General features: G+C 41.7%; 1 protein-coding gene across 2 annotated transcripts in view; it reads right to left on the bottom strand.

Moving 5' to 3' along the window:
- The window catches only part of rptor (regulatory associated protein of MTOR, complex 1), a 505,194-nt gene that overhangs the window by 188,822 nt on the left and 289,642 nt on the right, over positions 1-26,730 (bottom strand). For both annotated transcript variants that reach the window (XM_070857808.1, XM_070857809.1), the window contains exons 14-18: positions 20,930-21,004; positions 19,012-19,077; positions 14,323-14,514; positions 10,552-10,692; positions 9,282-9,402 (exon numbers count right to left, since the gene is read on the bottom strand). In XM_070857808.1, the coding sequence (XP_070713909.1) occupies positions 9,282-9,402; positions 10,552-10,692; positions 14,323-14,514; positions 19,012-19,077; positions 20,930-21,004 (595 nt within the window). The remainder of the gene's footprint in view (positions 1-9,281; positions 9,403-10,551; positions 10,693-14,322; positions 14,515-19,011; positions 19,078-20,929; positions 21,005-26,730) is intronic.

Here is a 26,730-nt window from a genome sequence, read left to right as displayed (position 1 = left end):
ACATGCACAAACACATTAATAAATTTAACGTAATCACTAAAGGGTCATCTCCAGGTTAATTATTAGAAAACATTGCTCATATGCATCTTTTTAAAAACAAAAACACCCGAGTTAAACAAGACAGCAGCTGTTCAAGTCAGGGTATTCCTAAACTCAGAATGCCTTCTTATAGAACATTTAAATTTGTGGCAAGAATAGAAAAACTATATTTGGTACAATGGAGCAATTAAGATTGCTAACCCTAACATTGTCATTAAACCTGCTGACAGCAGTGGTGCTGCTGTTGTTTGACGAACTGAGCTCTACCTTGCGGAGGCTGAACGGCAACTCTCTGACACCTCATCCTACCTCCCCCTGGACCATGACCCCCATGACCGAACAGCAAGCCATCGTTTCCAAGACTGTCACTTACCTCATCTCCACAGCCGCCAACCTCATAATCTGGTTGATGTGCTGGTGAGCGGCGGCCATGGGCAGCATGTAGGCCCCGGACCTGTGAGGTAACATTAGCGGCAGGTCGGGGCCATAAAAGGAACGGCGGCCAGGAGCAGTGTAGAGGCCCCGACCTGTGAGGGAACATTAGCGGCAGGTCGGGGCCATAAAAGGAGCGGCGGCCAGGAGCAGTGTAGAGGCCCCGACCTGTGAGGTAACATTAGCGGCAGGTCGGGGTCATAAAAGGAACGGCGGCCAGGAGCAGTGTAGAGGCCCCGACCTGTGAGGTAACATTAGCGGCAGGTCGGGGCCATAAAAGGAACGGCGGCCAGGGGCAGTGTAGAGGCCCCGACCTGTGAGGGAACATTAGCGGCAGGTCGGGGCCATAAAAGGAGTGGTGAGCGGCGGCCATGGGCAGCATGGAGGCAGGCCACTGCAGGGTACAGCGCGAGCTGGTGCAGGAGAGCAACGGCAGTGAAGAGTGACGTCATCAAGATCCAGGTTGGTGATTGGAGCGTGGGCAGATGTAGCAGGAGCGGCGAGTGACTGTAGAGGGACGTGATCGGGGCTCAGGGGAGGCGTGAGTTCGGGGCCAGAGGCCAGCCCACACTGCGATATGTGTGCGCACTAGGTCCGTGCAGCAGAGCAGGTCTCCAGTCATCTTGGCTAATCCTTGCCACTGGACCAAGACCTAGCTCGGTCAAGCCCGCGTGGTGGTTGGTTTACAACGGCCACCCCACGTTAAAAAAAATCCACGCACAGCATCTTCCTCCCTTCAGGATGTAGTTCATGAAGGTCCTTCATTGAAACACCTGTGAACTCGTCCTTTTTTTTGGCGTGGAAGCAAGTCATCCTTGTTTCGAGGGACCGCCTATGATGATGATGAGCCCCCCCAATCCCGCACATTCCAGTTCTAACTCCTTCCCAAGATCCATAAACAGGACTGCCCTGATAGACCCATCGTTCAACCTGTTCTTGCCTCACTGAACTGATTTCTTCCTATCTCGACTTTTTTCTCCCCTTGTCCAATCTCTTCCCACCTCCATCTGTGACTCTTCTGACGCTCTCTGCCACTTTAACAGTTGCCAGTTTCCTGGCTCTTTTAACCATGGACGTCCAATCACATTACACCTCCATCCCTCACCAGGATGGCCTGAGGGCGCTCCGCTTCTTCCTTGAACAGAGGCCCAACCAGTCTCCATTCACCGCCACCCTCCACCGTCTGGCTGAACTTATTCTCACATTGAACAACTTCTCCTTTGCCTCCACTCACTTCCTCCAAATAAAAGGTGTTGCTTTGGGAACTAGCTAAGCCTGCCTTTTCGTGGAATTGGAACATACTTTGTTCCAGTCCTACTCAAGTCCCTCCCTCACCTCTTTTTCTGGTACATTGATGACTGTATTCGTGCCATTTCCTGCTCTCGCCCCGAACTGGAACATTTCATTCACTTTGCTTCCAATTTCCACCCTTCACTCAGTTTTACATGGTCCGTCTCCAACTCTTCCCTTCCTCAACTTCTCGGTCTCCATTTCTGGGGATATGCTATCGACAATAGGCCGGATGATATCCACCTGAGGGTCCTCCGGGAAATAGGACATGTGCTGTACGAGCCCCTGGCCTGTATTTTTAATAGCTCACTGCACTCTGGAATGGTTCCTGCAGATTGGAAGGAGGCGAATGTAGTCCCCACTTTTAAAAAAGGTGACATGCCGGACCCAGGTAACTATAGGCCTATCAGTTTAACATCAGTAATAGGTAAGATGCAATATATGAATACTTGGATAGAGACACCCAACATGGCTTCATAAAAAAAAAAGATCATATCTCACAAATCTAATTTTTTTGAAGTGACATAGTTGATGGATGAGGGAAGCCCAGTAGACATTGTCTACTTAGATTTCCAAAAAGCTTTTAACAAGGTACCGCATAAGAGGCTTCTCTATACGATCGGAGCCTCTGGTATTAGTGGAAGTATATTGAGCTGGATTCAGAACTGGCTGGCAGGACACAAAGAGTAGGCCAGGATTTGGATCTGTTTGGAGACCGGTCACCAATGGTGTCCCGCTATTTTTATTAATGATCTGGATTCAAGAGTTGGCGACACAATTTGCAAATTTGCAGATGATACCAAGACCTGTGCGAGTGCTACAACTGTAGAAGAAGCTCATTTGATTCAGGCAGATCTTCATGTGTTGGGAGATTGGGTTTAAGGCTGGACAATTGTGTGTAACTTAGATAAGTTCAGTGTTATGCATGTGGGCAGGGCAAATGCTCAACATTCATACATCCTCCAGGGAAAGGCATTAAAGATGGTGGAGATAGAAAGAGATTTGGGCATTCTAGTGCATACATCCTTAAAGGTACAAGGGCAATGCCGTGCAGCAATAGCTGGAGCAAATTGGGTGCTGGGGTGCCTCCATAGGGCAATTGAGTATAAGATGAGGCATACTGTTTTGTCCTTGTACAAGACCTTAATAGGCCGCACTTGGAATAGTGTCTAGTTTTGGTCTCCTCACATGGTGGGTGATATTGATGCTCTGAACAGGGTGCAGAAGAGGGACATTAGACTAATTCCAAGTCTAAAGCATCTTAGTTATCAAAATAGGTTAAAAGAGTTGGGACTCTATACCTTAGAGCAACGTAGACTATGGGGTGGGGGGGGGGGATCTGATTCAGGTTTATAAGATCATGAAGAGAATAGACGGTGTTCCAGCTGACAGTTTATTTCAATTAAATAAGTTAGACAGGACCAGGGGGCACAAATTTAAGTTATATAGGGCTAGATCTAGGTTAGATGTTAGGAGGTGGTTCTTTTCCCAAAGAAAAGTAGACCTCTGGAACAAGCTGTCGTTTCATGTGGTGGATGGAGACTCGCTGAATTCCTTCAAGCAAAAGCTGGATTTGTTTCTGGCTGCGGCAGAGATTAACTCTTACAGAAGGTAAGTATTGCAGGGAGTTTAATGGCCAGAGTGATCTCCTGGACTTGTTTTGATTGCCGAGATGGGTCAGAGAGGAATTTCCCAGATTTTTCCCCCAAAATTTTTTGAATATGTTTTTTTTTACCTCTTTCAGGAGATCACATGGTTTGGGGTGGGGTGGAGTGTATATGTTGTGATACACAAGGTATCACAATTGTGTGGGACAGGCTCGATGGACCAGATGGTCTTTACCTGTCTGTCATTGTTCGAATTTTCATATGACAAACGTCCACTATAAGCCCAATGACTCCCATAGCTACTTGGACTATACTTCCTCCCACGCAACTTCCATTCTCCCAGTTTCTCCGTCTCCATCGCATCTGTTCTGACAATGGCACCTTCCATACTAGTGGTTCTGATATGTCTTCCTTTTTCCTCAACCGAGGATTCCCTTCTACCGTAGTTGACATGGCCCTCGACCGTGTCCATTCCATTTCCCGCATTTCTGCTCACGCCTACCCCTCCCTCCAAGACCCATGATAGGTTCCCCTTGCCCTCTCTTTTTACCCACCATATTTTCCACCTCCAGCGTGATCCCACCACCAAACACATATTCCCTCCCCTTTCAGAATTCCAATGGGACCGCTCCCTCTGCGATACCCATGTCCACTCCCTCCCTCCCCTTCCCAAGGCACCTTCCCGTGCAAGCGCAGGAGATGCAACACCTGACCTTTTACCTCCTCCCTTCCCGCCGTCGAGGGCCCCCAAACACACTTTCCAGCTGAAACAGCAATTTTCTTGTACTTCTTGCAATTTAGTATACTGTATTCGCTGCTCACGATGCGGTCTCCTCTACATTGGGAGAGGAAATGCGATTGGGTGACCGCTTTTTGTTGAACACCTCCATTCAGTCCACAAGAGTGACCCCGAGCTTCTGGATGCCTGTCACTTAAAATCTCCGCTCCACTCCCACTCTGACCGTGGCCTCTTACAAAGCTCAGCACCTCATCTTTCTATTAGGCACTTTACAGCATTCTAGACTCAACATCAAGTTCAACAATTTCAGACCATAACCTCTGCCCCTATTTTTTCACATGGCAACTGTTGATGGTTCTGCCATTCCCATTTACACCTCACCTAGACTCATCTTTTGTTTCTTTACTTGTCCCGTTATCATCCCCTTTTGCACTGTACAAAACATAAGAACATATGAATTAGGAACAGGAGTAGGCCATCTAGCCCCTCGAGCCTGCTCCGCCATTCAACAAGATAATGGCTGATCTGGCTGTGGACTCAGCTCCACTTACCCGCCCGCTCCCCATAACCCTTAATTCCCTTATTGGTTAAAAATCTATCTATCTGTGACTTGAATACATTCAATGAGCTAGCCTCAACTGCTTCCTTGGGCAGAGAATTCCACAGATTCACAACCCTCTGGGAGAAGAAATTCCTTATCAACTCGGTTTTAAATTGGCTCCCCCGTATTTTGAGGCTGTGCCCCCTAATTCTAGTCTCCCCGACCAGTGGAAACAACCTCTCTGCCTCTATCTTTCTATCCCTTTCATTATTTTAAATGTTTCTATAAGATCACCCCTCATCCTTCTGAACTCCGAGTAAAGACCCAGTCTACTCAATCTATCATCATAAGGTAACCCCCTCATCTCCGGAATCAGCCTTGTGAATCGTCTCTGTACCCCCTCCAAAGATAGTATATCCTTCCTTAAGTAAGGTGACCAAAACTGCACGCAGTATTCCAGGTGCGGCCTCACCAATACTTTGTACAGTTGCAGCAGGACCTCCCTGCTTTTGTACTCCATCCCTCTCGTAATGAAGGCCAACATTCCATTCGCCTTCCTGATTACCTGCTGCACCTGCAAACTAACTTTTTGGGATTCATGCACAAGGACCCCCAGGTCCCTCTGCACCGCAGCATGTTGTAATTTCTCCCCATTCAAATAATATTCCCTTTTACTGTTTTTTTTCCCCCAAGGTGGATGATCTCACATTTTCCAACATTGTATTCCATCTGCCAAACCTTAGCCCATTCGCTTAAACTATCTAAATCTCTTTGCAGCCTCTCTCAGTCCTCTACACAACCCGCTTTCCCACTAATCTTTGTGTCATCTGCAAATTTTGTAACACTACACTCTGTCCCCTCTTCCAGGCCATCTATGTATATTGTAAACAGTTGTGGTCCCAGCACCGATCCCTGTGGCACAAACTAACCACCGATTTCTAACCTGAAAAGGACCCATTTATCCCGACTCTCTGCTTTCTGTTCGCCAGCCAATTCTCTATCCATGCTAATACATTTCCTCTGAATCCGTGTACCTTTATCTTCTGCAGTAACCTTTTGTGTGGCACCTTATCGAATGCCTGTTGGAAATCTAAATACACCATATCCATCGGTACACCTATATCCACCATGCTCGTTATATCCTCAAAGAATTCCAGTAAATTAGTTAAACATGATTTCCCCTTCATGAATCCATGTTGCGTCTGCTTGATTGCACTATTCCTATCTAGATGTCCCGCTATTTCTTCCTTAATGATAGCTTCAAGCATTTTCCCCACTACAGATGTTGAACTAACCGGCCTATAGTTACCTGCCTTTTGTCTGCCCCCTTTTTTAAACAGAGGCGTTACATTAGCTGCTTTCCAATCCGATGGTACCTCCCCAGAGTCCAGAGAATTTTGGTAGATTATAACGAATGCATCTGCTATAACTTCCGCCATCTCTTTTAATATCCTGGGATGCATTTCATCAAGACCAGGGGACTTGTCTACCTTGAGTCCCATTAGCCTGTCCAGCACTACCCCCCTAGTGATAGTGGTTATCTCAAGGTCCTCCCTTCCCACATTCCTGTGACCAGCAATTTTTGGCATGGTTTTTGTGTCTTCCACTGTGAAGACCGAAGCAAAATAATTGTTTAAGGTCTCATCCATTTCCACATTTCCCATTATTAAATCCCCCTTCTCATCTTCTAAGGGACCAACATTTACTTTAATCACTCTTTTCCGTTTTATATATCGGTAAAAGCATTTACTATCTGTTTTTATGTTTTGCGCAAGTTTACTTTCGTAATCTATCTTTCCTTTCTTTATTGCTTTCTTAGTCATTCTTTGCTGTCGTTTAAAATTTTCCCAATCTGCTAGTTTCCCACTAACCTTGGCCACCTTATACGCATTGGTTTTTAATTTGATACTCTCCTTTATTTCCTTGGTTATCCACAGCTGGTTATCCCTTCTCTTACCGCCCTTCTTTTTCACTGGAATATATTTTTGTTGAGCACTATGAAAGAGCTCCTTAAAAGTCCTCCACTGTTCCTCAATTGTGCCACCGTTTAGTCTGCTTCCAGTCTACTTTTGCCAACTCTGCCCTCATCCCACTGTAGTCCCCTTTGTTTAAGCATAGTATGCTCGTTTGAGACACTACTTCCTCACCCTCAATCTGTATTACAAATTCAACCATACTTTGATCACTCATGCCTTTTGTCATTTAATCACTCCTGCCTTCCACCCTATCACAGACCTCCCCTTCTGTTCTTTCCTCCTCTCCCACCTTTCCCTGCCCCTGCACTTGCTTTAAACCTGTTACATCCCAAACTTTTTCCAGTTCTGATGAAAGGTCATCGACCTGAAATGTTAACTCTGTTTCTCTCTCTCCACAGATGCTGCCTGACCTGCTGAGCATTTTCGGTTTTTATTTCAGATTTTCAGTACCCGCAGTATTTTGATTTTGTATTAAGCTCTCTAAGTTGTCTGGTTCAATCATTTAATCTGCAAGGAATGTGAAGTGTGACACCAACAAATTCAATAAAGAGAATTATCCAACTTAGAACATATACTTGTTGCAAATGAAAATTTCAATGTAATTTACTGATCAACCCAGCCACCCCCACCTGAGCCCCCCCACCATTCAGTACAGATCAGTAGGTTCTTGTACAAACCTTTCAAGAATTCAAGAGAACTATACCACTGAACAAGTCAAATTGAATCTGCATATATTGCTTTTCAATATACTGAACCCCATTTTTGATTCCCTATTACAACACTTGCATTCCTAATTCGAGAATTGAAATGCATCAGTGCTGTTAGTTTGGTGAAAGATGAAGCAATGTTATTGTAGGCATATTAATATCTAAAGTCTGCTGCAAAGATTAGTCTCAAAAGACAGACAATTATGAAAGTCAATTTTGCTGACTTCGAAATGTTAATATTTAAATGGAAAAATAAGGAACCTGGAAATTTTCAGAACTTTATACCATGGAACATTATTGTAATTTAACTTTGACATTCCATTTTGTTGGTACATTGCTCAGTGTGCAGGATGGTAGATTGCATGTCACCCACATACCATTCGACAATGTCATGTGGATGTTAGGTGCTACCATATAAATAGGAAGTGCGAAGAGGAAAGCAAGCCTACCCAGGTTCTTCGACCAGAGATCTGGGAGTAGGTGCAATGCTTTCCCTCATACCAGAAAATGGCCAGTGTTAAATGAGAGAAAAACCCATAAGAAATGCTGCAGCTTTTGATCTATGGTTTTCCATGCTAAACATACAAAATAACTCCATTATGGAGCAAAAAATATCTCTCAAAGTGCCTTCTAGAAGCAAAAATAACAGGACACCGGGCAATTATGAGAGAAGGGTATGGGGTCGCAACTGAAGGCATAACCAAAGATGTCAGTTTTGAGAAAACTTTTGACGAGGGGAAGAAGATAAGAAGGCAGAGATGTTTAGGGAGATCATTCCAGAGTGGGGAGGGGGGGATTGTTGAAACAACTGATGGCTCTGCAGCTGAAATTGGAGTGGAAAGAGTAGAGCCAGAAGAATGGAGAGCATGCATAGGAATCTAGGTCTGAAAGTTGCAGGAGCATCTGGTAAAATTAGAAAGATTTTGAAACTGGCATTTTGGGAAATAAGAAATCAATCAGTATTGTTCAGAAGTGGGACCGTGTGTCCAACAGAATATGGGTAGTGGAGTTTGGAAAAGTTGAAACTTATGAAGAACAGCACTCAGGGAATCATCAAAGAAAGCAGTGGAGTAATCAAGTCTGGAGGTCACAAATGTGTCGATAAACACATCACAATACTCAACTGTTTCCTAAGTGATTCCAGGATTAATGCCCATTTCACATAACCCAAAATTCATTGCATGTGCTCATCACTGTCTGAAGAGCTTCCTGACATCAGTTGGTTTATTAGCTTGAATCTGTGACCCTTTGTCCTATTTCCACATGTTAGTCTCATGTTCCAGATCCACAGTTCTCATTGCCGAAACAGTTAGGTATTGTGATGGCAGACTGTAGAGTTGTCCTGGATGGATGAGTTAGAATAGGTTGAATGGCCTTCTTCATTTGTATGTACACTAATGAATAATTTCCTTTGCAATATGTTGCTAATTTAATTTCCAAGAAGATTGGCTCAATAAAGGTAAACATTCAGAAACGTAGAGAGCAATTCTTTCAATGACAATCATTGTGGTTATGGGTATGTCCCACTCAAGGGCCCGAGCATGTCATCTAGGCCAGTACCAGTAATAAGGCCATGAAGCTGCTAAATTGTTGTAAAAACCCAACTGGTTACCTAATGTGCTTTAGGAGAGGAAACCTACCATCCTTATCCAGTATGGCATTACCCGATCCAGTCCCACACTAGTGTGGTTGACTCTTAATTGCCTGCTGATGTGGCCAAGCAAGCCATTCAATTGTACAAGGGATGAGCCACAAATACCAGCCTTGCCAACAATGCCCCCATCCCAAAAATGAATTAAAAAGAGTGCTCAATATATTCAAACTTTCTTGGCAAGCTGTGCTCATTTAATAGGAACAAGGCACAGGACTTAATTTACCATACGCTTAAAAACATTTCTGCATTGCTTTCATTTTAATGTTATCGGAGAAGTGCATGTCGAACAGCAATACCTATCACACTTGCAGGGGAGGGAAGCGGGTAGTTCTTCTCTTCTTCCATGAACTGCAGCGCCACGGTGCAGAAATTACTTTCATACTGAATGACAAGATGACTGAATGCCACAACCAATTCCTGCCAATTAAAAAATAAATCTGTCAGTTGAATAAGATTAACCTTGGAATAATTTCAATAATCTCATGTAGATTTATGTCATTGACCAAAAACGAGTGACAAGTTACAACTGCAAAAAAAAAAGTCACAGAGGGACATAAATCCAAACAGAATGTGTTACAACCATGGCAAATCTGGGAAACCAAAAGATTAAAGATAGTTTACACTCTTTCATCAACAGCATTACGCATCAAGAACATAGCAGTAACAAGACAAAATCTGTCATCGCTCGAAATGCCACAGCATCAAAGTGGAATTAAGCAGCCCAGTAACAAATTGAATCTCATAAAAGAAATAAAAAGATCCTGGAAAGTGGAAATAAAATAATGGAAAGTACCCGAGATAGAAGAGACTAAAAGTCCAGGGAGTTCAATGATGTAATCAAATTCAAGATTTGCACATTATTGTTAATCTCTTGAAAATTGACTCAATTACAAAATCTAATGTTCCCTTGCTGCCAGCATATTGACAGAAAGTGATGCAAGAGTGCTTTTGCAGGTAGAAATGAATACAAAAACGTTTTATTAAAATAATGAGTGGTGGGGACTGGGAGGGGAAAACATGACAGAGAAGAGGGAACTTCTCCAACAAAGGTACGCTTATACATTACTTTGTAATCAGAAATAAATGCAATATCTCCTGGTTAAAAAGACTGCATCTGCATCATGCCAACACAATAATGCTTTTATCTTAAAAGCAGCAGGTCCCCATTAATCAAAGCATATATTTGCAAAAGGTATTTTCACATTTCTGATTGAATTCTCGGTCTGTGTGGCTCAAGCAGATACCTGTAACTTCTTACAACTGGCATGCTGCTGATCTCCAAGAGAAAAAAAAAACTGGTTTTCTGCGCCTCTGTTTTCAAGACTCCTGAAAAATTGAGTCCCAGATGGCGGCAACAACACAGCAAAGATTGCCCTATCGTGTGCTGTCAGTGGTAGGAATTCTGTGCACCTGCCACTATTATTATCAAAGTCCCCCAAAATTCTGAAGTGATCCACTTTTGTGCTAAACCTAAAATGGTCAACGGAAGGCCTTTTTATTGGAATAATTTTATCCAGTGACACAGTGAAGCTGAGCAAAACCAAAAAAAGGTACAAAAACGCCCACCTTCCTAACGACAGGACTTCCATCATTTATTAGCTGGGCGAGCATCATAGCTACATTGTGATCGATAGTTGTGGAATGGTCAGTTCTCTCTGCCGAGTTACCCACAAATGTGCCCAGGGCAAAGACAGCAGAACAACGAACCTGCAACAAAAAAAAAAGTTTATTAAAATTCTTAGGAAAAAAACTTGAAACTTGCAATTTTCTGTTCAGCTTTTCATACCACTAGATTTCATATTTGCTATTTAAAAAGGTAGTTTTTATTTTGCCAAGAGATCTGAGCAATTTGTAACTATTTAACATTGCTGTACCCAAATTGTCCACAAATCCCAAAAGTTTAAACATCAAAGGCAGGAAAAATTTGGAGCAGTAAATAGACGGAGGAGTCAATAAAAACAAAAACTTATCAGCCTTTGAAAGCTGTGAAACTTTTACAACAGAATACGATTCATTGAAAAAATATATATATACACACATATAAACATAATTACTCACAGTACAATTGCAATAGCTTAAAAAGGCTTCAGCAACAACCACTCAAGTTGTAATGTAGTGTTTATAGGACTAGACTGACAACTCAGAGATGGCATCAAACCCAACTGCAGCAAATTGTGAAGCCGAACGCAATAAATCCAGCACCAGAAAAACTGACGAAAAGTGCTCACTTGTCATAAAAACCCAATTGGTTAACCTATGTCTTGCCACCCTTACGCAGTCTGGCTGACATGATTCAAACACTGTGATGTTGACTCTTGGACCTCAGTTGTAAAAGCAATCATCATCAAAAAGAGAGGCAACTCGTTTGGCACGACTCCGTGAAATGGCATTGAACAAGGTGGGTTTCGAACTTGGTTGGAGACATTCATTGACTTCATTCCATAATAATCCAAATTTTAACCTTTGGCCCAGGTGGAGTTGTTTCCTTAGTAAGGGTTAAACTTTATCAAATCTTTACTTATGTGAGTTGCTAAATGTATTTCAATAAGTTTGCTGCTCACTCACTTAAACTAGCCAACTATAAAGGAGTATTTCTTCAGTTTTGAAAATCTTCGAATGGAGTATTTTCATAGATACATGTTTCAAAAAGATTCAAAACTGCGATCCCTTTCTTTAGTAAACATTTACACACAATCCAAATCTCTCATTTTGGAAAGATCCTAAGCTTGGTGTAGTTTGTCAATGAGCGATGAGCTGAAATGTTCATAGCGCTGTGCATATTCATTTTTGTAGTCCAGAAATATACTGTAACGATAGAAAAGAACTTGCATTGATATAGTGCTTTTCACGACCTCAGGACATCCCATGCGCTTTACTGCCAATGAAGTACTTTTGAAGTGCAGCCACTGTTGTAAAATAGAAAACGCGGCAGCCAATTTGCACGCAGCAAAGTCCTCCAAACAGCAATGTGATAATGATCAGATAATCTTGATTTTGTAATGACGTTGGTTGAGGGGTAAATATTGACCAGGACACTGCTCTCCTTGGAAATAGTGACATGGACTCTTATACATCCACCTGAGGATGCAGATGGGGCTTCAGTTTAACGTCTCATTCGAAAGACGGCACCACCAACAGTGCAACACTCTCTCAGTGTCAGTAGTGCACCGGAGTTTCTGACTCGGAGGAAAGAGTGCTACCAACTGAACCACGACTGACATTTAGCATTCCAAAGGAACGTCAGATTTATATGTTAGTTTGTTGAATGTTTAAAGGAATAGTATTGGCAATCATATGTGTTTGTATATTTGCAAAACCTCACATGAATAAATTGTACAAACTTCAGCTTTTTTCTGGTTATGTAAAAAAGATACACTTATTTTTGTAGACTAAAGGTGCGAGCCTTGGCTCAGTGATAGCATTCTCACCAATGAGTCTGATGTTTGTGGGTTCAAGCCGAGGGTTGAGCACATAAGCTATGCTGACATTTCAGTGCAGTATTGAGGGAATGCTACATTGCCGCATGTGCCTACCTTTCGATAAGACATCGAACCATGGCCCTGTAAAAGATCCTATAGCACCATTCAAAGAGGGACCTGCCAATAATCAGTCCTCAACCAATACCAACAAAACATTTCAACTGATCATTTATCTTATTGCTGCTTGTGGGATCTTGCTGTGCACCAATTGACTGCTGTATTTCCCTACATTACAATAGCAAATACACTTCAAAAGTACTTCATTGGTTGTGAAGTCCTGAGTACATGAAAGACACCATATAAATGCAAGTTTGTTCTTTCTTTCTTGCCACCACTGGAATCTACGAATGGCCTCAGCATCCCAAGAGACAAAAAAAAGTCTCGAGTCAGATTCCCATTCTTGATCAGCATTGAGTGGTCCCTGTTGGACAGTACGCATGTGTGTATGAGATTGTTTTGGCTGTGATCCCACCACAGATGAATTAGCCAGACAATATTCAATGGGCCCACAAACAGAAAGAATAGCCACTTGGACAAGATGTCAGAGGATAGCTGCCACCTGTGGGAACTATAACCCAGCATGAATTAGCAGCAGTGGCAAGAGAAAGGGGCTGGGGGGGGGGGGCGGGGCTGGGGGGGGGGGGGGTGAAAGTGTTCGAAATTGCATTATGTCTTACAAAACATCTGGCACCATATTCTCTCACTTATTTTTAGTCCAGAGGAAAGCATCTGCTGATGTCACTGATCCATTCTGACATCACTGATTTATACAGCTCTGGGACAAGAATTGTAAAATACATTAAAGTGTCAATGAAAAGTCCACTTGTTACACTCTGTCAAAAGAGAGTAAATCTTCATTCAGTACATCCTTGAGTTATTTCCTATGGGATTGTGTTATGTTATGAATCAGCAACAGCTGCTTCTGTTGCTATAGTTGACAGAGTGTACTGAAGGATGCAATTTTTCACATGTACTGACTTGCCATTTTGGGTCCAATCTAATGCAGGCAAAAGCTGGCACCTTAAGTTAAATTGCGGCAGGAAACAGATTGATAATAGCTAAATAGTTATATGTATTAGCTACACAGAGGCTTCATTTCGCGACTGTCTATACACTGCACATTGTCCCTATGAGAGCAATTTTTCCCAAAGGTAATATTTTATCAGATTTGGTGAACATGAATTGATTCATGCCAGGCTATGCCATGGTTATTGCCACACAAAAAAGGTAAGTTATGCAAAATTCAGCAGCGGTCATCTTTCCTTGCAAATAATGTAACAAATAACCATTTAGTTGCATTTGTTGCTAATACATCAAAATCATGTAATAGTTTCTTTAAATTCTGGTATGCAACAAAATGGCACCATATGCACACCTACCAGCACACAATTTGGGTTGAAAAGATTTGTGAACTTGACCAAAATTCTGATGCAATGCAATAAACTGTAAGAGCTAACAAAAAAACACAAAAGGTGCAAATTATAATTGTAAGTAATAAAGACAGAAAATGCTGAAAATATTTAGATCAGATCAGGCAGCATTTGAGAAGAGAGAAACAGAGTTAACGGTTCAGGTCATAACTCTTCGTACACGTCATGAGGTTTATCAGTTCATTTATTAAGGTTATCGACCTGAAACGTTAACTCTGTTTCTCTTTCCACAGATGCTGCCTGACCTGCTGAGTATTTCCAGCATTCTCTGTTTTTATTTCAGATTTCCAGTATCGGCTTTTGTATTTTGCTTTTGTATAATTATAAGTATCTGGGCACTGGCCGAGTGTCTCTCATTTTCTCGGATTCCTCCTTTGTACTGATCAGGTATCTGTACTGGAAGAAGCAACAGGTTTAGGGCAGCTTACCTCAGGTATTGGATCGGAGAGAAGACTGTACAATTTCTCATGCGCAATGTCTCGAACACCACACCAGCGAGCAGCATCAAAATTCTGCCAGATCCGTCCCAAGCAAATGGCCACCCACTGTCGCAGTAAAGGATGAGGATCGTTCAGCTGCTCCAAGCAGATCGCTATCAGATTACCCTGTAAACAAGCTTCCTACAAAAATATGGAAAAATTAAGTTTTAGATCTTAACTCTTGGCACACTTCGTGAGGTTCATCAGTTCATTTACAATTGACATCTGAACTTCTGCTTGCCCACATGGGCAGTTGCAATACCTTTTCACCCAGAAGTCTCAAAGCTGGTATGGTCAAAGACCAACTAAAACTAACTAATGTATTGATGGGATCTCTGAGGCCTAACATGTAGCAATTTTACAATGGACACCCGACTTCCATTTAGTTAGCATACATCTGTATTGGCTGATTTTTAAAGATGTTAAATAATCTTATTTTATACAACATTCACATTTAATAAGACGCACATATTTTTAAAAAATACTCATCTGCTATTGTAGTTCAACTTTACTTTTTCCAATACAATTAAAATAGAGACTTAGACATCACTTTAGAAATTAGATACATGTGAACAAAAAATAACTGGACAAAAAGCTGCATGAGGCCCACCAGTTTTACTCAGCACAGGGCAAGGTGCTGAAAACCAGCAGCAGCAACACAGTTAGTTCAACAGCAAATTGGGGCAGATTAACTCACGGGCCTGTTCACAGAGACTCCAGCCAAACCTGGGTCCCGTTAGAATGGTCTAATGTGACATGGTGCTCAAGGGCACACACAGTGCAGCGAGGAGCCCACAGAAGCCTCACAGGGTTCACCTCAAGTACAGATGGTGCGGCTCGGGTCAGCTGAGAGTAGAGAGGCAGCACTAAGGGTTGCGGGATGAGCGCTGACTGAGGAATTTACACATTTCTTTTGTGCTGCCTGCTGATTACTCTCTGCCAGACCGAACCCTGAAAGCCGCAGGAAGCACTGTCCGACTTCATCCGCACTTAGGCACAGCTCCACGTTTCAGAACTGGACTAAAATCCCATGGCCGGTAACACGGTTCTTGGAGAGAGGGTGTGCGCACGCAGGCTTGGGCTGTGTGCTTTTCACAGGAGCCACGGCGCTGGCTCCCGAATGTTCCTGGTGCCTAGGGACTCAAGAACCTAGCTCTGCAAACAGATAATCAACATTTCATGCCTTAGAGAATCAAAACTCAAAAAGAAACCAAAAGAACGGCTATTGTTTGTCATGGGAATACGCAAAAAATGCCCATTTCTATTGGAAACAGGAAGGGCTGCAGCTTTTACAAAAAGTTACTCCAGGAAAAGTGGAACTAGGTTTAGTAACCAAACTAACGGGATGATATTTAGAAATCTATTTGGTAACTGATGAAGTCCACATTTAGAAACTGATTAATTTAATAAATTCCTGAAGGTGGATCTAATGAAGCTGATGTGCAACAACCTGTAGGGTGATGACATACAACACTTGAGGGGGTCTCTCCCATCTGCCCCCACCCCCACTCAGGGGGTCTCTCTTTCCACCCAACTTGAGGAGGCAGGACATTGAATTAATACAGAGAAAGGGAAGGAAACAAGCCACAAAAAACAGCCAGCCAAATCACGAGAGAAAAGCATTGGGAGATGGAGAGGGAACTGGAAGCGCATTCCTTTGGATGTGCACTGGAGCTCTGGCCATTTGACTGCTGCAAAGAATAGTAGGCTTGGACATTGGGATGAATTAGACAAATATATTCCTGCTTGCACTTCTGCGAAGAACAGATGAGGTGACTACATGGTGGCTCCTGAGAGTGCTTTCATGGAGGCAGATAAAACTCCAACAGATGGATAAAGTGAAAACAACTTTTGGGGGAAGGGGGGAGAAGAATGTAATGGTTTCTGGGTATGCCTCTGCTAGAAATTCACAGTGGGTCCGAGGGATGTTTGACATTGTCAGATACAGTGAATACTAATTTTACCTTGATGCTCACAAGGAGGCAGGATGTACTTGAGTTGGGGGTGGGTGGGTGTAAAGAGGGTTGTATCCAGAGTCCAGAATTACATCGGATATACGACACAGAAACAAGCCATTTGGCCCAACCAGCCCATACAGGCGTTTATGCTCCACTCGAGCCTCCTCCTGATTTTCCTCATCTAAATCTATCAGCATAACCCTGTATTCTCTTCTCCCTCATATGCTTGTCTAGCCTCCCCTTAAATGCATTCTATACTATTCGCTTCAATCACTCCCTGCGGTCGTGAGTTCCACATTCTCACCACTCTCCGGGTAAAGAAGTTTCTTCTGCATTCCTTATTGGATTTTTTGGTGACTATCTTATACTGATGGCTTCTAATTATGCTCTTCCCCACAAGTGGAAACATTTTCTCTGTATCCACTCGAACAAAATGGTTAGGATAGTATGCAGGTACAGAAAGTGATCAGGAAGGCCAATGGTATCTTGGCCTTTATTGCAAAGGGGATGGAGTATAAAAGCAGGGAAGTCTTACTACAAGCTATACAGGGTATTGGTGAGGCCACACCTGGAATACTGCATGCAGTTTTGGTTTCCATATTTACGAAAGGATATACTTGCTTTGGAGGCAGTTCAGAGAAGGTTCACGAGGTTGATTCCAGGGATGAGTGGGTTGACATATGAGGAAAGGTTGAGTAGGTTGGGCCTCTACTTATTGGAATTCACAAGAATGAGAGATGATCTTATCGAAACGTATAAGATTATGATGGGGCTTGACAAAATGGATGCAGAGAGGACGTTTCCACTGATGGGGGGGACTAGAACTCGAGGGCACGATCTTAGAATAAGGGGCCGCCCATTTAAAACAGAGATGAGGAGAAATTTCTTCTCTGAGGGTTGTAAATCTGTGGAATTCTCTGCCTCAGAGATGCTGTGGAAGTTGGGACATTGAATAAATTTAAGACAGAAATACAGTTTCTTAAACGATAAGGGGATAAGGGGTTATGGGGAGCGGGCGGGGAAGTGGAGCTGAGTCCATGATCAGATCAGCCATGATTTTATTGAATGGCGGAGCAGGCTCAAGGAGCCGTATGGTCTACTCCTATTCCTATTTCTTATGTTCTTATGTTCATAATCTTAAAGACCTCTATTAGGTCACCCCTCAGCCTTCTAGTTTCAGGATAAAAAAAAGAGAACCAGTCTGTTCATCCTTTCCTGATATGTATATCTTCGCATTTCTGGTATCGTCCTTGTAAATCTTCCCTGCACCCTCTCCAGTGTCACAACATTCTTTTTATAATATGGCAACCAAGTGCGGTCTAAACCAAGGTTTGATACTGGTTTAGCATAGCTTCCCTATAGCATAACCTATACTTCTAGAAATAAACCCTACTGCTTGGTTTGCTTTTTTTATGGCCTTGCTAACCTGTGTCGCAACTTTGTGATTTGTCTATTTGTACTCCGAGATCCCTTTGTTCCTCTACCCCACCTAGACTCACACCCTCCAAGTAATAAATGACCTCCCTATTCTTCCTACCAAAATGCAATGCCTCACATTTATCTGTGTTGAACTTCATTTGCCAATTATATGCCAATTCTACATGTTTATTAATGTCCTCCTGTAATTTGTTATAGTCTTCCTCAATATTGACTTCTCCCCACAATTTGGTATATCAGCAAATTTAGAAACTGTGTTTTTGATTCCAAAGTCTAAATCGTTAATTTAAATTGTGAACAACAGTGATCCCAGCACTGATCCTTGTGGAACACCCCACCCACCCTCTGCCACTGTGAACAGCTACCTTTTACCCCGACTCTGCTTTCTATCTTGAAGCCAGCTAGCTATCCATTCTGCTACTTGTCCCCTGACTCTGCATTCTCTGACCTTGCTCATCAATCCTTTATGGGGTACCTTATCGAAGGCCTTTTGAAAATCTAGATAAATTACATCTACTGCATTACATTGTCTGCTCTCTTGGTTACCTCAAAAAAAAATTCAATGAGGTTGGTCAAGCAAGACTTCCCCTTTAGAAATCCATGCTGACTATTCATTACTATATTTTTGGTTTCTAGATGTTCTATTTTCACCTTTTGTAGGGATTACATTATTTTTCCTACCACCGATGTAAAGCAGACTGGTCTATAATTACCTGGGCATGTTCTATCCCCTTCTTAAATATGGATATTAATGGATATTATGTTAGCTATCGGCCAGTCCTCTGGCATTACACCTTTTTCTAACGAATTATTAAACATGTGTAGTAATGCCTCTGCTATCTTTTCCCTAGATTCCCTAGATTTTAATAGTAGGCAGGATGCATCATGCTGTGGAAAGAGCCAGGGAAGATGTGGTCTGGCAGTCAAACATAAAAGTAACATTATATTTTTAATGGGATTATTATTTTGGAGCTTTTTGGTGGTTCAGTGAGAAACGGTCAAGAATTCTATACCTTGTTTAAAAAAATGTTTGCAGAATCTGACTAAGGGAAAGCTTGAAATTAGAAGAAATCTTTTTGTCTAAAATGATTGGTGAATAACTAAAGTAGAAAATCACCAATTGGAAAGGAAAAGGAAAACACTTAATGTTCTCCTCTATGGTTAACATTTTCCTCAATGGCACAGATTTTATAAATACATCAAATGTTATTATTAGCAGACAAAACCACAAAATGCCGCTTACCTGCCCTGTATTATAGCTATTGACAATGACAGCTAAAATAAAAGCCGCCATTGTTCTGTGCTCAGCCTGGAAAGAAAAACACTTCAAATTAGCACAGCTACATAAAGCAGCAATGGTGACATTCAGTATATCTATCATGTATGAAGCTTGCATCTACATGAACTTCCTGTCTACAAAACCATACTTCCTGTTGTGTTTTTAAAATCACCTTTGTCTCCCATTCAAAATTCCTATGCCCAGATTTATAATGGAAACTGCCTATGCATACCGGTCATGCTGCAATTACACCATTCCACTCATCATCATCATAGGCGGTCCCTCGAACGAGGATGACTTGCTTCCACACCAAAAAGATGAGTTCACAGGTGTTTCAATGAAGGACCCGATATTCCAGTCCTGAACTCCAATTGAAGAGTGAAAGATGTCTGTGCATGGATTTTTTTTTAAAACGTGTGATGGTCGTTGCACATCAGCCACCACACGGGCTTTACAGAGCTAGGCCAGAGCTAGCCAGGACGACTGGAGACCTGCTCTGCTGCACGGACCTAGTGCACATACATATCAGTGTGGGCTGGCCCGTGCTGCCCCTAGGCCACGCCTCTTCTGGCCCCTAGCATTCCACCGTTCCACTAGCACATCAGTAGCTCCAACCAACTCTACTCTGCTTCCCAAATTGCCATATATTTTGCTATTTAACCATGGCTCAATGATAGCACTCACACCTCAGACAAGAGGTTGTGTTACATGAGAATATAAGATAGGAACAGGAGTAGGCCATTCAGCCCTTCGAGCCTGTTTCACCATTCAATTAGATCATGGCTGATCTGTACCTCAACTCCATTTACCCACTTTTGTTCCATCTCTCTTGATACCCTTATCTAACAAAAATCCATCGATCTCGGCCGTGAAAATTTTAATTGACCCAGCATCCACAGCCTTTTGGAGGGAGTGTTCCAAATTTCCACTACACTGTGTAAAAAAAAAAAGTGCTTCCCGATTTGCTCCAAAATGGCCCAGTTCTAATTCGGAGATTGTAGCCCCTTGTTCTGGATTACCCCCAACAGAGAAAACAGTCTCTCTGCATCTACCCTGTCGAATCCGGTTATCATTTAAAAAACCTTGATTAGATCACCCCTCTAGCTCTAAACTCAAGAGAATACAAATCAAGTTTATGCAACCTGTCCTCATAAGCCTTCATCATTCTGATGCCTGTGCACTAGCTTTTAGTGAAAATCCCTTTCCAGAAACTTGAGCACAGAATCTAGGCTGACATCCCAGTGCAGTGATTAGTGAGTGCTGCACTGTCAGAGGTGCCAGTTTTTAAATGAAACTTTAAACCGGGGCCCTGTCTACCCTCTCGACAAAGATCCTGCGGCACAATTGGAAGAAGAGCAAGGGATTTCTCTTGGTGTCCTTTCCAACAGTTATCCCTCAAACTAACTAAACTAAATGCAGATTATTTGGTAATCACTCTCAATGCTGTTAATGGGATCTTTCTTTGCACAAACTGGCTACCACTTATGCTTACGCAATAGTGACTATTTCAAAAGTAGTCCACTGGCAGTGAAGACCTTTGGACCATCCTGAGGCTATGAAAAGCGTGATAGAAATGCAACTCTTTCTTTCTTGCTGCCACTTTTGATTTATTCACAGTTATTCGAAAGCTAATCAATATTTGATTGCTAACTTACGCAAGTGGTTATTCGAGCAATTACATTTTTTTTTGTTCTACGGACTAATGTTTTGGATATGCAATGTCCTGAGGCCACACTGTTACGTGCAATGTTATTGTTTCACACTAGACACAGACTTGTAAACCTAAGTGGGAAGCACTGCTTGTTTCAGGTGTCCATCCTTCCTGGAAAGCTGAAATTTAAAAGAGTAGACATGGCTTTTCAATATACTGAAAAGAACTCACCGGCATGTATGGATCTGCCAGAACAGAAAGGAAGTACTTGTGACCATTGTCTTTCACCAAGTCAGCCTGGCAAGACTGAAAAATAGAAGAGAGTAAGTCTCATTATTAGGTACAGACATGAAACAATTCTAGTTTGATAAATCTTTCACTTAGTGATAACCATAAACAATCATGGCGATCTCTCATTTGTTATGAGAGTGCTGCGCGCAATCTATTTAATAGCTTTCTACCAGAGTGAAAGACCTGTTCCCACGAGTGTTGTACGAGGAAAAAAAAACCATGCCTGCTCATTTTGGAAGGCTGTTAGTACTTAACTGTTTTGTTTAATGTTATAATTGATACCAATGCAACTTCATCAAGTTATAGGATGTTCACCATTAAATTCCTGATGTCTATGAATAACCTATATAGTTAACTGAAATAAAATAGACCAGTGGAAGGACAATTATGTTTCATAGGGTTACAAGGAACATTGGGTAATATTTATCTTGACAATCACTCCAAACTATTTAGACAGTTATTCAGTTACTTCCTCAGAATTTTAGGTTATTTGCTAACAGCTATCGAGTACTGAAATATAACAAGGTTCAAGTCACACTTACAAATGGGCACATTGAATAACGCAACTCATTTAAGCTACAATGTCGAATTTTTGTGTGATGTAAGGTGCTGAATCAGAAAAGTCACTTTGAACTCCCTGTGGGTCCCCACATCACTGGATGCACATTTTTCATGTTCTTGAACTTCATTACTTATTTAACGAAAAGTAACACAAAATGTTTAAAATATGAAGCTGAGGAATGGAGGCGCATGATAAATCTTTTCTTTGCAAAGGTTCCTACTACTGTACATTAAAAAGACTAATAAAACCAGAGGGCATAAACCAGAATATACAACACAGTTGAAGATGTTCCTCAACCAAGTATATTTTTTTTCCTGAAACATTTAAAGAAATAACTGCTCTAACTAGCTTTTACAGATAAGGTTGCACAGCTTTGGTCGTCCACATTATGTTAATAACATTTCATTAAATGTCAGAATAAAGGAAATGGCTAAGTAAAAAAATCAAGAGACGGCAAATCGTGAAAATAATTAACTTTAAGTGTGAACAACTTCATTTATAACTGCAGAGCTGTTGCTATGGAGTTCAAGGGCATATATTGTATTTGTACAGCATGTGCTGCAGACTTTTATACCTGGCCAAGCTTATCAACGTTCACAACAGTTCGTTAAAAATTAACAAAATACAGAAACTAGATGAAAAGGACTGAAAATTCTTATCTTCCCTCCCTTTTCTCAGCTAAAAATATTGGAGACTTGCCCACCTTACCCTTCCTGCATCACCCCCCCACCAAATACCAACTAAATAAAAAAATCAGCAAACTGTTACCACCTAAATGGTAGAAAGCAAAATGCCCTAGAGACGCGATTTACAGGCAAAAATGTCGCTTGGGCAAAGATGGGATACGGGCAGTATAGATCAGTTAGTGCTTTTGATGGAAAAATAACAAATTTAGATCTTAGGAAAATTTGTCCTTACCACCTGATGTGTCCTACATTTCAAAAATTACCAAAGCTGGATAACATTACATTTTAAATCAAGAATGAATTAAATTGCACTTAATATTTATTTATGTTGTGATTTTTGATTTTCATTTTCAAAATCCAATTTTGGAAAGGAGGATTGCAGGGAAGATTATACTAAACACTGTATATGTAAGGTTATGGTCAAACAAGGTGCAGATTAGTTTAGACCAGTTCAAAATTTCCACAGAGAAAGATTATCGCTAAGGTGCTGACACAAATATTGGCTTTATAAGTAAGGCACCAAAACTTCCATGTACTGTGGCTGTAATTTTGTTTTGTACATTGACAGATACTTTCTCCATCCCCAACTCTCATCTCCTTTCACTCCGACCCCCAAAAAAGCAAAAATTCTGGAAGAATACAAACAAGACGGTTTAGCTCTTCCTTTATATGCTCGCTTGATGAGTTGTTTGTTCTGTTCTATAGGCTGATTGTCCTCCTCCTTTGTGAATGGGTTTTTGCAGCAAACCTTCCTCTCCCAATTCCATGGGAGACAGTTCATCTGTTAATTGAAAGTAACCTGCGCTAGTAAAAAAAAATCTCAAAATCTGGAGAAAGTGAAACCATGTTCTGGAAACCTCGAGATAGATTTAGCTCTTCCAGGGGAATGCTGAAGATTGACGTGTGCGCAGAGGCAGAATATGTTCCATGATATCCTTAATGGAAACACCGACATAGGTTTAAAAACTTCATACGAGGTCTTGACTGGGAATCGAAAGTCTCAGGAAGCGACTCAGAGCATGCAATGACATGGATTATCTGGATAGCTTTTTAGCCTCACGTAAGAAAAGTGCCCAAAACACAAGCCCATATCCATCAAAAAGCCAACAGAACAATTCAATAACAAAAAATCTTGCCAGAAAAAGCTACGAATTGTCTGAACACCACTACAATTTCTCCAAGCACCTCTATTTCCAGCAACCATCAGACACATTATCTTATATTTAAAAATGCAAGGATCAAGGTGATTTGAAGCCCATTGTTGTTTCCCGGTATAGAGATTTAAATCAATTTATACTGGCGCCAAAGAATTTCCAATGTTAGTGGTCAATAGTCCAGCCCACGGCCACGTTTGACACTGGCCAGTAATAAGGGCTTTGTTGTTGAAGCAGATAATCATTAACTGAGTAGCAGCTGGTAGTAAACGGTCAGGAATCCTGATCGGAGGGATTGATTGCTGTGAAACTTGGGCTTGAAGGTTGAGCAGGAGTTCCCCACAACTATTGCACTTACTCCTGAATTTACACCCATCTATCAATCATTGTGCCCATTATAATGGCTCTGCAAAAGGCTAGAGAGCCATACACGCAAATTTCCTGCAACTTCGCTGGTTCAAAACGGATGTAAAATTAAACATGGCAGGAAACATCATTTTTTTGTTGTTTCATTGTTATTTAAAAAAATTATTTATCCTCAAGAGACCCGCTGTGTATTTTGTTTCTTTGAATGCATTTTTTACGGCTTCAGTACGAGTCACATAAAAAATGTAAAAGCTTCCATGATTGCAACTTCTTAAACATACTGTGCCACCGAATGTGTACCAATGATGGTTCGATGGCTTGAAATTTTAATACTTAAAGAAGGAATAAATGGCGCGAGTTCCATGCTTTCCTCAGGTCCCAATATTTGATGCCAAATTTTATGTTTTGGTGTACGCTAATGAGATTGGCAGGAAATTTATGAGTAAATTGATATCGGCAAAATGGGCACAACTTCCTAATGACACCGCTACAGAAAACTCCACCCCCGGCATTTCAAGAATGCATTTCTCCCACCACGCCCATGCAAAAAAAAAAATCAAACTTGCAGAATCCATGACAACATATTCTTTACTGTATGAGACCTTAAAAAAACACTGCCATTAACAACATAGAGCACAAACAACAACTCCTGAGGGTTGTGGTTTCATGCAATGCAGAACAAGAGGCTCATAGGAATGTAGGTGCCAGAAAGCCAATTACATCATGTGGAGAATGAGAATGAAGACCAATAATGTTTCTGAACAATGTACAAGATAATTTTCCAAAATATATAGAAGGGTCGGTTACATTAATTTAGAACGTGACTCCCGTTTTCCCTCCATGGGTGTGCTGTAAATTAAAGTCTTGGAAGAGTGAAAGCGCCAACATGAGAAAATATACTGCAATTTAATTCAGGAGGCAAGAAACCGCTTGCAAAATACAACAGATAGCCTATTAGGTGAACAAAGCAATAGGCAAGGTCAGTGTATGATATTGTGCTGTTCATCAGTATTAGTGGACAGCACCAATAATACAGTCATGGAGCAGTGGCACAGAAGCTCATCTCAAAAGGGCAAAAGGCAGGATTCAGGTCTCCTTTAGAAATAGTCCGCAAGATTGCTTGGAGAAATGTCACTTATTTTGTTCAACAATTTGAATGGTGTATATTTTTTCCTCAAATATGAGGCTCCATTTAAAAGAAAAGTAGTTTTATATAAGCAACTCAGAACTGAGATGAGGAATTTCTTCTCTCAAGAGGGTCGTGAATCTGTGGAATTCTCTGCCCAGAAAACTATGGAGGCTGGCTTGGTCATCGAATATAGTTAAGGTGGAGATAAACAGATTTTTGAGTGATAAGGGAGTGAAGTGAAGGATTATGGGAAGCAGGCAGGGAAGTGGAGCTGAGTCCATGATCTTATGTAATGGCGGAGCAGGTTCGAGGGGCCAAATGGCCTACTCCTGCTCCTATTTCTTATTTATCTTCTGCATTTATAATGCTATTGAAATGCAAAGCAGTTGTGGATGCAGATCAATGCAAAAACGACAGGATAACTTGGGTGCGTGATCCCAATCCAATGCTCAAGTGCACCAAAGCCAAATGATGCAAGACTCTGTCCGAGTATCAGGCCATTTTAAACGCGTGTCAGCTGCGGTGCAACTCCAGTCTGGTGCAAAGCTTTATTGTAAAGTGTCCAGCTGACCTATTGGATATTTTGAAACTTCAGACTACTTTTTAAAAATTAAATGAGAAAACTGAAGCTGCTGCTTCCCCATCCCCCACCACCGCTCTTATTATTAAAGATTCGCTGCAGGGGAGTGGGAAGCATGCATATACCAAGCTTCAATGCTACCGCAGCTCAATGTATATTGCAGCGGGAGATACCAGCTTCAGATTAGCAACTGCAGTCGAAGTGAACCAAGGGCATGACTTATTGACACCAGTCTGAACCAAATAGAAAAATTACCAACATCATCCAAACCCAAGCCATGACCTAATGCATTATTTAAATAGCACGAACTGATTTTTGCTGTCTGTATGAAAAACAGACAAGACAGCTAACACTTGTCTCTTCTAGCTTCTTTACCACAATCAGAATTCTCTCAGTCTTCATTTCAAATACATTTTAAAGGCGGTAGATTTTTAATAAAAAATTAGTTGTTTTATTTAAAATACGAGGTTAGGTTTTGGGGACATTGGTGATCGGCAATGCAGTCGTCAACCTGTGTAATCCTACTGACAATAGAGCAAATGGAAGTTTAATTGAACGTTATCTACAGCTAAATTTATAAAATTAAAAATGTTAGCTAAAGGTAAGCTTTAAAGTAAATTTTGCACATATACTCGGGGCCTGTAATTCGTGAAGAGACACTGCTGCCCGTTTCTCAGCTGTATTCGGGCGGTCCATGGTTTTTTACTGCCTGCTGTCGCTGCGATCCTCCAGCGCGACTTTGATGGAAATGTAGCGGGTGGCAACGGGAGTGGCGTGCAGCGGGCATCGGAGGCCATTAGACTCAGCAAGGATTGGAGGACGAGTTTTGCGCATGCGCGTTTTTTAAAAAATTCACATGCGCGATTTTTTTTTCGGCGACCGATTTCTGTGCGTGCATTTTTTTGGTTGAAATCGACACTCGCTACTAATACGAGCAGTGCCAGCAACAATAGTGACTCAAACCTATTTTGTTTTGAAGTTGCTCCAATGGATAGCTTGATTCATTCTATTGCTGCTCGCCCTGCAACCTGCTGGGTCTGTGCGTGATGTCACTGTGGCAACCAGCATTTCTTTCTCAGATGTCAAAACTTATAGAGCAGGTCATGCAGTCACAGGTCTCTTGTAAGCCCCCTGAGCAGAACTGAATGGTCGTGGCGGTGACTTCTGTTCTGAGGGAAACAATTAGGGTGGAAAGCATCTTTTCCATAGATATTTATCACATGGTGAAGCTCCGATCCTACAGTGAAGCCGGGGAAATGACTGC

This window comes from Pristiophorus japonicus, chromosome 16 (assembly GCF_044704955.1).
Source record: "Pristiophorus japonicus isolate sPriJap1 chromosome 16, sPriJap1.hap1, whole genome shotgun sequence".
Taxonomy (NCBI): Eukaryota; Metazoa; Chordata; class Chondrichthyes; family Pristiophoridae; genus Pristiophorus; species Pristiophorus japonicus.
This window is presented reverse-complemented; position numbering and strand designations above follow the sequence as displayed.